The sequence below is a fragment of the Hevea brasiliensis genome, chromosome 5 (genome assembly GCF_030052815.1).
Source record: "Hevea brasiliensis isolate MT/VB/25A 57/8 chromosome 5, ASM3005281v1, whole genome shotgun sequence".
NCBI classification, from domain to species: Eukaryota; Viridiplantae; Streptophyta; class Magnoliopsida; order Malpighiales; family Euphorbiaceae; genus Hevea; species Hevea brasiliensis.
In genome coordinates this window covers 104,732,465-104,743,070 of record NC_079497.1, presented here as the reverse complement: position 1 = coordinate 104,743,070, position 10,606 = coordinate 104,732,465, and the positions used below count along the sequence as shown (strand labels likewise).

Below are 10,606 nucleotides of genomic sequence, written 5' to 3'. Positions count from 1 at the left end.
CTTAATCCCTATTTCATGGCCACATATCTTTCAGGCTAAGGAATGGGAAACCTTTCTCCTAGTACATGAATCAAATTTTCATTTCATCCGGGAAAAGCCATCTTTTTCTCAACAATGCCTTTATCATTTGATCCAATAGCATTCCGTTAGATAGGAACAGATTTGATAAATACTGATAACTCTCAGATAGAGTATTAGAACGGAAAAATCCATTAGATAATGAACTATTGGTTCTAAGTCATCTCTGGCGATGAATCAACAATTCGAAGTATTTTTCTTGCCTATTCTTGATAAATCGAAACAAGAAAAGAAAATCCTAAATAATAAATTTATAAACAGAGTCCAGGCTCTAGATAAGGAATATCTTACTCTGAATACACTCGAAAAAAGGACCAGACTATGTAATGATAAAACTAAAAAAAAGTACTTACCTAAAATTTATGATCCCTTTTTGAGTGGGTCCTGCCGTGGGAAAATCCTTTTTTTTTTTTTCGCCCTCGCTCCTAAATAAAACTTTCATAAAAAAATTCAATAGAGATGCTTTGGATAAATAAAATTCATCTTATTCTTCTTATTACTAATTATCAAGAATTTGAATAAAAAACAGATGGATTTAATAGAAAAGCATTTTCAATAGAAAATGCTTATTTCTTAAACTTAATTAATGAATTTGTTGGAAAATCAAGATCAAGTTTAAATTTTAAGGAACTTCCCTTATTTCCTGATCACAAAGAAGAAAAAATGTATTTTACAGTTATAGCGAATCCAAAAAATAAAACAATTAAAAATAATTCTACTGGAATAAAAGAAATAAATAAACAAGTTCCTCGATGGTCATACAAATTAATTGATGATTTGGAACAACAAGAGGGAGAAAATGAAGAAAACATGTCGGAAGATTATGAAATTCGTTCACGAAAAGCCAAACGGGTAGTGATTTTTATTGATAATAAAAAAAAATACAGATACTTATAATAATACCAAAGATACAACGAATTCTTATCAAATAGAAGAAGTGACTTTGATACGCTATTCACAACAATCGGATTTTCGCCGAGACATAATAAAAGGATCCGTGCACGCACACAGACGTAAAATAGCTATTTGGGAACTGTTTCAAGTAAATGTGCATTCTCCTCTTTTTTTAGACAGAATAGACAAATCTCTTTTTTTTTTCTTTTGATATTTCTGAACTGATAAAAACAATGTTTATAAATTGAATGTATAAAAACGCAGAATTCACAATTTCAAATACAAAGAAAAAAAACAAAAGAAATTAAGAAAAAAGTACAGGACAAAAGAGAAGACAACAAAAGAGAGGAAAAAGCACGGATGGAAATAGCCGAAGCCTGGGATAGCATTCTTTTTGCTCAAGTAATAAAAAGTTGTGTTTTAGTAACCTAATCAATTCTTAGAAAATATATTATATTACCTTCATTAATAATAACTAAAAATATCATTCGTATACTTTTTTTTCAAACTCCCGAATGGTCCGAGGATTTAAAAGATTGGAGTAGCTAAATTATTTGGAGAATTGAAAATTTTAAAGAATTAAAGGAATTGAAAGAATATTTATGTTGTGGTTAAAAAATTAGATTTCGTTGGCATTTATAGCTTCTTCTTTTTTTAATTTTTTCAAAACACTCTAAAATATACAGTCATGTGATCGTTAAAAGTCAAATTGGATCGAGTTGTGGATTAAATAATTAATTTTAGTTCAATTTAGTTTGGTTAAGGTTTAAAGAGAAAGGACCAATACCAATATTGATGCCTTCTGTTGACCGAGTTTCATAAGATTAACCGGTCCAATTTCAATTTTCACTCAGCTCGTGGCTAGGGCTAGGATTATCTATAAAACACCTAAATCAAATGCATATATTCTTAGAGTAAATTTTATTCCTCAATGCTATTAGTATTTTAATGTATCTTCATGTTACTAAATTTTAATTTGTTATTGAAAAATTTTAGAAAATAATTTATATATTAATAATATTACTTATTAATTTTTTTTAATGAAATCTCTCTCAAAAATATATAATAAAATGAGTTAATTACTTTTTATCCCCTGAATTATACTACAATTAATACATATGTTTCTCTGTTTTAGAAAATCAATGGTTATATCTTTGTGGTTTATTTTCATCCCACAAATTGTCTTTCCATCTATGAAATTCGGCAGGTTGAAGGGGAAAAGGTGATCAATGGTGAGAGAGAAATCTTTAAACTACGAAATACCCTTAATAAACAAAGTTAAAAATTTCAAAATACTTCAGTCTCTGAAAGTATTTCCCTCTTCACAGTGTGTTTCTCCCCATTCTTCTTTGTCACCGATTCCTTATCTACATGGTAAATCTTTATGCCTTATCTACATGGTAAATCTTTATGGGTTCAGGGAGAGTATAGGATGTCTACTTCAAGTGTTTCAACAATGTTGGAATGATAAATTGAAAAATGTTAATTACAAATGCAGAAAAAGGGTTGGAATCCAAATTTCATAGTGAGCCGAAAACTCTAACAAGCCATATCATTACTGCATGGATAACAAGTGTGGCGCTTTTCTTGAATAATGAGAACCTCCATCTTCAACCATAGTTCAAACCAATGCCACCATGAACACTTCTAAACAAAGAAATCTATCCTTTTCATAGTTCGTAAATGAGTTGCAATAGGATATACCTAAACTGAAGGAAGAGATGATGAAGATGAAGTTTGATGTGAAGAAAGTGAAAGAAGAGAATAGAATAATTGTATGGAAACTTGATAAGATTGAAGTGATCTTAGGTCATTTGAAGACAAGTATTGCGATTTTGATTATTTTTTTAATTGTGGTAGGAATGAAAATTTCTTGACTTCTAAAGTTTTAGGTTGTAATGAAAAGTTGTTTAATAAGAATGGAATTTTAGCTTTTCTTTCTTTTATTATTTGGATTGTAATTTATATTGCAATGTTAATTGAGGGTATTTTGGAGTTTAAAGATTTATCTCTTACCATTAACCACCTTTTTTCCTTTTCACCTGATGTATTTCATAGATGGAATGACAATCTATAAGACGAAAATAAACTACGAGGACATGATCATTGACTTCTAAAAACAAAAAGACAAATATATATAATTATTGATATACTGAAGAAACTAAAAAGTAATTTACCCAAATAAAATTTAATTTCTTAGAAATTTTTATAAGAAAATCACTTTCTGTCCTACTCTTATGTTTGCATTACAAACTCTCTCTAGCCCCTCTTAACATAGATTTAATTATTAAGAAATTTTATAAATTAGTGATAAATATATATATATATATATATATTAAAAATGTATTCTTAAGAAAATGGTACGTGGCATTCTCTTTTATAATATTGTCACATAATATTTTTTATTATAAATTATTTAATAATTATTTTATTAATATTACAATAAATAATCATTATTATAAGATAATTTGTAATATATTAATATATATTAATCACATATATATATATATATATATTAATTATTTTTATAATAAAATCTTTATTAAAAAGTTTGAAAAATAAAAATAATAAAAATAAAATTCAAAATAATTAATAAAAAATTTAAAATATTATTTTATATATATATATATATATATATATATATATATATATATATATATATATTTAAATAATTAATTGCAATGTGTATTAGTACAGATAATTTCTTAGTTTTATATATAAAGAACAATCGAAGTTAGTGGCTGAGGGTGAGAGGAAGGAGAAAGTCGATGATTATCACAATTATCATAATGATTTACAAATTAAAGGGCGTTGGTTTTATATTTATTTTTGCATATGTGATTTGGCTTAGGCATTTTAGTTCTAATTATGAACTATTAATATTATAAATTCACTTTTTATCCAATTGAAAATAAATTTTTCATATAAAAAGAATATAAAGGCAATTTATGTTCAGATTTAGAAATTTTAAATTCAATAAGTATAATTAGTGTGTGGGATTAATTAAAGCAAACAGACAAAAACAGAAATGACTTAAAATGAAAATAGTTCACATTTCGGTGAACGGTTGAAGAACAAAACATTTTTTGTTGTGTATGGCTGTGGTGGTTTTGCTTTAGTTTGCTACTTTTGGCTCTAATTTACTATAAATTTATATTTCATAAAACGAACGTTCGGGCTTTTCCATAACTGAGGGAGATACATACAGGGTATGAGGTCAACTCACGGTTAGTTGTGTTTCACGTTCCTAATCCTCTGTTTCTCTAATCATATTTCTACCCTGTACCTTTTAAATTAAGCATGATGCCTTGAATCTTTAGGGTTCTTTTCCATGTTTCTTTCTTGGGAGTTGCTTTGTTTTTTCTTAAACTACAGTTCTTGATTCTTGATTCTTCTGGGTCTTTTCTGCTGTCATTTTCTTTGTCAACTTGTTTGTTGACCAGTTCTTTGATGTTAGAATTCTTTGGTTGTTTATTTTTCCTTGTTGGAATCAACTTCTTTCTTTATTGGTTGTTGGCTTGGTGATGATTACATTTTGTTGTTCTTGGATTTTTATTGTTTCCATTTTCTCTATTGAGGCACTGTAATTTTGATTCCATCTTTTTGGAAAATCCATTCTAGTGATGGCCACAGATGCTGTTCTTAGTCTGTGGACAAACTTGGCCAAGTTGCCTCTTTTTGTTCTTTTCAAGGATATAAGGTACTCTTTCAATGAGAAAGTTGGGCCTCAATTTAAAGGTTTTTGCTTCTAAAATTGTTGTTTTTCGAACCATTAGTTTAGTTAATTTTGGTTTTATGATCATCATAAGTGATTCCAACTGATATGGACTTTGTCCCTCTTGTAAGGCCTATATCATGCCGTGCAACCTTTTTTTGCTTCTTTAATTGTTTGTTAGGAGATTTTGATCCTGGGTTTTGTGGCAAATTCAAGCTTTCATACTCTTTGTTAGACAACAGCACAACTTATATGATTACATCTAATGTGAAACTCCACAATGGTTGGCAGGAATGTTTTTAGGAAGGACGAGTTGGGGCTCGAAATAGCACAAATTGCAGTTCCTGCGGCACTTGCTTTAGCAGCAGATCCTGTTGCTTCTCTTATTGACACAGCATTCATTGGCCATATAGGTTTGTATCTATATGTTTCATATGTTTCCATCTTTGTTGAAGGCAGCCTGCATAACCAGTACTTAATTGCCTTCCTATTTATATTTGTAATTGCATAAGACAAATACCACATAAAAAATGACGACAAGGATGTTCAACACAAGTATATTTTTTTTTATTACATAAGTGGGGGGGTTGAACCTGGGTCTTCCAGGTCCAACATATATGTAGCTACCACTAGGCTACGCCCATTGCTGCCAACACAAGTATATGTTATTCAACATTGTAACATAAATAGTATACTACTATAGTTTCCATGGTGACTTTGTGTGAGCCTCTCTTTCTTTCTTTTATGAGTTTGGTTGTGTGTCTGTTCTCTGCTGATCCATATTCAATCAACTTTATCTCTTAGTCTTTAGTATACAGTTTGCATATTGATAATTATAAGGTGTGCACATATGCTTGTCATGTTGCTCGTGAGAAATAACATGCTAGAGCAAATTCAAAGTATGCAATTTCTTTTAATTTGAGCATTTTGGTGAAATCTATGTGGTCACTGTAGTGTTTCTGTTTCTTATCTTCATATCTAACATATTCTGATCTTCATTATAGCATTCAGAATTGGTTGCATATTTTACATTGAAATAAGACTTTATTATCCTGTTGCCCTCTCATTTATGAATGATATGGACAGGCAAAGATGATCTTTGCTTTATCATTTATCATAACAACTATGTCACCATGGCTTATTTTGGAGGACTTATTGGCAGATTTTTTACAGAACTGCATTCTGGAAGCAGAAACTAGTGCCTTTCTTTACTGTTTTTCTGTGCACACTTATTGTTATATATATATATAAAGTAGAAAATCATACAGTATGATTCTACCTTTGTTTTGAAAGCACTATTCAACATGAATTGGATCCACTGAAACCAAACGCTTCCTATGGACAAAAGATTGAGGTAGTTCCCAGAAATAAATAACTAATCTATCCTTACTTTGAATCTGTTGTCCATCATAGGTCAAATAAAAGTGCTTTCATTTATTAATTTCTCACCTCCTATTCATTTTAGTTATCATCAATGGCTCATTCATGTTGTTACTTATAGGACCTGTGGAGCTTGCTGCTGTTGGCGTTTCTATTGCTGTTTTTAATCAAGTGTCAAAAATTGCAATATTCCCACTTGTCAGTGTTACTACTTCTTTTGTTGCTGAGGAAGACACTACAGGAAGATTGAGTTCTGAACTGCAAGAAAATGAGACAATTGAAGATGTTTTTGCTATCAATAAGGAAATGGAAGAGTTGTTACCTAAAGCAGGTAGGTTTCTCCTATGTTTCGCCCTTTGTTTGTTGAAAGAATACACCAATGTGAATAGCTAGCATCTTGATAGAGCTCCAACATACACACTTTTCTTTTTTTATTTTCTTATAATTCCCTGAATAGGCTTCTCATTTGTAAAATATTCTGTGTTTCTCTTAACCAGTGTCTGCAAACAAATCATCCTCCATAAGCGGTAATTCCACCAAAAGGGATCATGAGAGAAGACACATACCATCTGCTTCTTCAGCATTGGTTGTTGGTTGTGTGCTTGGCGTCATCCAGGCTTTATTTCTCATTTTTGCGGCTAAACCAATCCTGAACTACATGGGTGTACATTCTGTAAGTGTTCTTCAAGTAGTGTTTGAGTTTTGAAATTTTGGGTATTGTTTCTCATTTGTGTTGTGACTTTAAATCTAAAATTGTTAACTGTAGTGGGTTAACTTATTGATGGGTTGTCTGATGTCCATGTTTGTACCTTGCTTGTAAGCAGCATAATTTCTTCAACGTATCAATGTTCCAGTTTATTTAGCGGAAGTTATTGCAAAAGTTCCAAGCTTCTTTTCACCACTTCATCACACCTCAAGAAAATATTTAATCCCAGCATTGTTTACTGTTTGAATGTCAAAAGACAAGTTTTCTAAGGAAGACATTTTCTTTTGTGTAGGATTCTCCAATGCTAATACCAGCACAACAATACTTGATATTGAGATCACTAGGTGCTCCTGCTGTTCTTCTTTCTTTAGCAATGCAAGGGGTTTTTCGAGGAATCAAGGATACAAAAACTCCTTTGTATGCTACTGGTAAGATAAACTCAATTCGCTGCATTTCTCCCATAAATATGTTTGCGCTTGATGTGTTGGTGACATATCACAGCAACTTATTAATATGTATTTGTTCCATTAATTGTGGTATGAATTCTCTAATATTTTAATTCATACTTTTTGGACAAAATTTGATTTCTCCCATATATAACCATGTAGTATCAAGTCACTTGCATTTATGTGGAATAAGGAATCAATGCTAACACAAGAAATATATTGTTGTTTATGTGACATGGCACAATTTCCTTTCTTTTCTCCTATTGTTTTATCTAGTTTTGCCTACTTCTATGGTATATTTTTTATTTTTAGTTCTTTTCAAAGTTTTACAGTATAACATTTCAACACGTTTTTGGAATTTGAATTTGTATTTGTTTTAGGCTCTGTTTATCAACTCCTTCTTATCAAATCTGCAGTTTATCCTTTTTCCTTTATAGCAATAAAAGTAAAAAAAGAAACATGACATACAAGCAAATAAAGTAAAATGATTTTTTTTTTCAATTCTCAGACTTGCTTGCTTCTAAACTAACCTTGCAGTGAATTCCTTACGTCAGCCATGGTTTAATTATCAGGAGCCAAGTGTCTTTATTTGTTTATTTTGCTATTTATTGAAGTCTTCTTTCCTTTTATTAGAATAAAATTGAGCAACTAGTTCAGTTATTGAAGTCTTCTTTCCATTCTTTACTTCAGTTATATGAGTTACTAGTTCAAAAACCTAGCATAAGTTCTTGTTATTTATTTTTGTTGTTATTGATATAGTTGTGGGAGATGTAGCGAATATCATCTTGGACCCAATATTTATATTCATATTCCGGCTGGATGTCAGGGGTGCAGCCATTGCTCATGTTATTTCTCAGTAAGTTCCATCTTTCTTCTGATAATGAAGCATTCCATTTTTCTGTTTTCTTATTTCTGGCCTACAGTTATATTGATTTTTAAGAATTATTTGGTAAGGACTCTATGGTTCACCATTTTTTTTTTTTTTTTGTGTTTTAGGTACCTAATCTCCCTGATATTATTGTGGGCATTAATCAAACATGTTGATTTATTGCCTCCAAGCATTAAAGATCTACAATTTAGTCGATTTCTTAAAAATGGTGAGGATTTTCCGATTTTTCTTCCCTTCTTCATGCTCTTGTTTGCATGGGAATTCTCTCGCTTCCTTTTCTATTTATTTCTTTGTTATTTGAGTTGTATGCCACTTAAACTGATCCATGCAAATTTGTTTTCTATGTTTCCATTAAGGATTTATGCTGTTGATGAGGGTGATAGCTGCAACATTCTGTGTCACCCTGGCTGCATCATTGGCGGCAAGACATGGATCTACTCCAATGGCTGCATTTCAGGTTTGCTTGCAGATTTGGTTGGCAACTTCTTTGCTTGCAGATGGGCTGGCTGTGGCTGGACAAGTATGAACTGTTTCTTTTAAGAGTACATTTTACATTAGTGAAATTATTGAAACTATCCTATACACCCATTTGTCAATATGTAAGCACAATTCCCTTGCCAATGGATGGAGATTTTAATGGATATCAAATAGACTGTGCAACAGAAATCATGAAAATGTATGAGCTCATTTCTTTTTTACTTATGCCATATTTATTGTTAGTCATCATTTACACTAGTTATGTCCCGTTATGGTTTTGTATGTTAAATTTGTTAAGAATAAATCATTCCTTGTATTTTGTAGAAAGTTTGGGCCAATTAGAATCGTCCATGAACCAAAAAGCAACACATGATAAGTTTTTTTTCGACATGATTGATTGTATTGTTTTACATATACTGGCTAAGTTTGCTTTTGCTTCTAGGTCTTTGCCCATTTTGTGATTCTCTTTGTTACAATTTCTAACGTTACTGCAATCCTATATACATTTTTATTCTAAAATACCATTGAAATAGACTAATTCATTTCCACTTTTGCAGGCAATCCTTGCAAGTGCATTTGCAAAAAATGATTACAACAAGGCCAAAGCTACTGCTTCTCGTGTATTGCAGGTATGAAAATTTCTTAGCATATAAAGTTACTTATTTCCCTGTAAATATTTTAAATTGTTCGCATTTCTATTGCAGTTTGGTTTGGTTTTAGGGATGTTCCTCTCAGTCTTCCTTTTAGTTGGATTACAGTTTGCTTCGAGATTATTTACAGAAGACATCAATGTTTTGCACCTGATTAGCATGGGCATCCCGGTATCTTTCACTTCCATTCTATTCTTCTAACTACAAGAATAGGATATTTTCTATTCTGTGCCTTGGATTCTAGATCATTTTGGGATTAAGACTCTCTTTTTTGTTTTTTTGCTGATTAGTTTGTTACAGCAACTCAAACCATTAATGTTTTAGCCTTCGTTCTTGATGGAGTTAACTATGGAGCATCTGACTTTGCATACTCTGCATACTCGATGGTATCCTTTGCCTTCTACCCTACTTAGATATCAATTTATTTTTCTACTTTTATTTAAATAAGCATAGTTTGGCTGCCAAGAACACAACCGAAAAAGGAACTATATAATAATCTTATATTATTTGTCCTCTCCATTTTAAAACTTATACATATGATACGGTCATGATAGTTCTTCCTCTCATATTTTTCATTTTTTACCATCTTCTGTTCAGGTTTTGGTGTCAATAATGAGCATACTATGCTTAATACCACTATCCTCTAGTCATGGCTTCATCGGCATCTGGGTCGCATTGACCATTTTTATGAGCTTGCGTGCATTCGCTGGCTTTTTGAGGTAAGATTACACAAACAATCTTGCTATCCTGGTGAAGTTATTGGTCATCGTATTTTATCAATGTTCATCATCTGAATTTCGCTTTAACACTAGTACTTCCGAATCTGCAGGATAGGAACTGGTATGGGACCTTGGAGCTTTCTCAGGTGCTGACCTCCTCCATTTTTTTCATCTCCATAATTCCACGTGTGTTTTTTTAATCACACGACGAGCAAATAAAAGCGCCTGGTTGGTGGAAGAAGGGAATTTGTTGGGCATGGCATTTTGGCATTGTTACAGAATAAAGAAGTTTTTGTATTAGGAAACAAATATTTAGATTCTTGATTAGCATGATTACAAGGATAGAGATGTAGATCTTTCTAATTAGTTAGCTTAATCGTAGGAATCTTTGTATATAAATTTGTATCAACTCTTGATGAAATACAAGCATCTATCTTTCCAGTTCCTCCAAGCTCTACATAGTATACAACATAGATTAACACACAAGTTGATGCAAGTAGTCATTATCATTAATTCAGTATAAATTTCATGAGAAAATACTGTTAAACTGCTAGAAAAATTCCTGATTCCCTGACTTGTACATGATCTAACGTGTGGATTTCAATATTTGTACGTATGTTTCTAGCAGTATGAAGAGGCATTAGAGAAGCAA

At 31.3% G+C, this 10,606-nt stretch overlaps 1 protein-coding gene across 3 annotated transcripts; it reads left to right on the top strand.

Annotated features, from left to right (window-relative positions):
* The first annotated feature begins 4,258 nt into the window (after nucleotides 1-4,258).
* LOC110656569 (protein DETOXIFICATION 42-like) lies at nucleotides 4,259-10,399 on the top strand. Of its 3 annotated transcripts, none has more exons than XM_058147291.1 (13): nucleotides 4,259-4,672; nucleotides 4,979-5,100; nucleotides 6,189-6,398; nucleotides 6,565-6,740; nucleotides 7,066-7,201; nucleotides 7,979-8,075; nucleotides 8,216-8,316; nucleotides 8,465-8,565; nucleotides 9,143-9,214; nucleotides 9,290-9,406; nucleotides 9,526-9,621; nucleotides 9,833-9,954; nucleotides 10,065-10,399. In XM_058147291.1, the coding sequence occupies exons 1-13, from the start codon at nucleotides 4,596-4,598 to the stop codon at nucleotides 10,105-10,107; spliced, it is 1,470 nt and encodes a 489-aa protein (XP_058003274.1). In that variant the 5' UTR covers nucleotides 4,259-4,595; the 3' UTR covers nucleotides 10,108-10,399. The 3 variants fall into 3 exon arrangements, with proteins under 3 accessions (XP_058003274.1, XP_058003273.1, XP_058003275.1); XM_058147290.1 differs by having other exon boundaries at nucleotides 4,264-4,672; nucleotides 8,465-8,628; XM_058147292.1 differs by lacking the exons at nucleotides 4,259-4,672; nucleotides 4,979-5,100 and adding an exon at nucleotides 5,193-5,586 and having other exon boundaries at nucleotides 8,465-8,628.
* Nucleotides 10,400-10,606: the final 207 nt, after the last annotated feature.

Coding starts and splice junctions, on each gene's coding strand:
- LOC110656569 (XM_058147290.1), top strand. CDS start 4,596: ATGGCCACAGATGCTGTTCTTAGTCTGTGGACAAACTTGGCCAAGTTG. Junction 4,673..4,978: donor GTTCTTTTCAAGGATATAAG/GTACTCTTTCAA, acceptor AATGGTTGGCAG/GAATGTTTTTAGGAAGGACG. Junction 9,955..10,064: donor GCATTCGCTGGCTTTTTGAG/GTAAGATTACAC, acceptor CCGAATCTGCAG/GATAGGAACTGGTATGGGAC.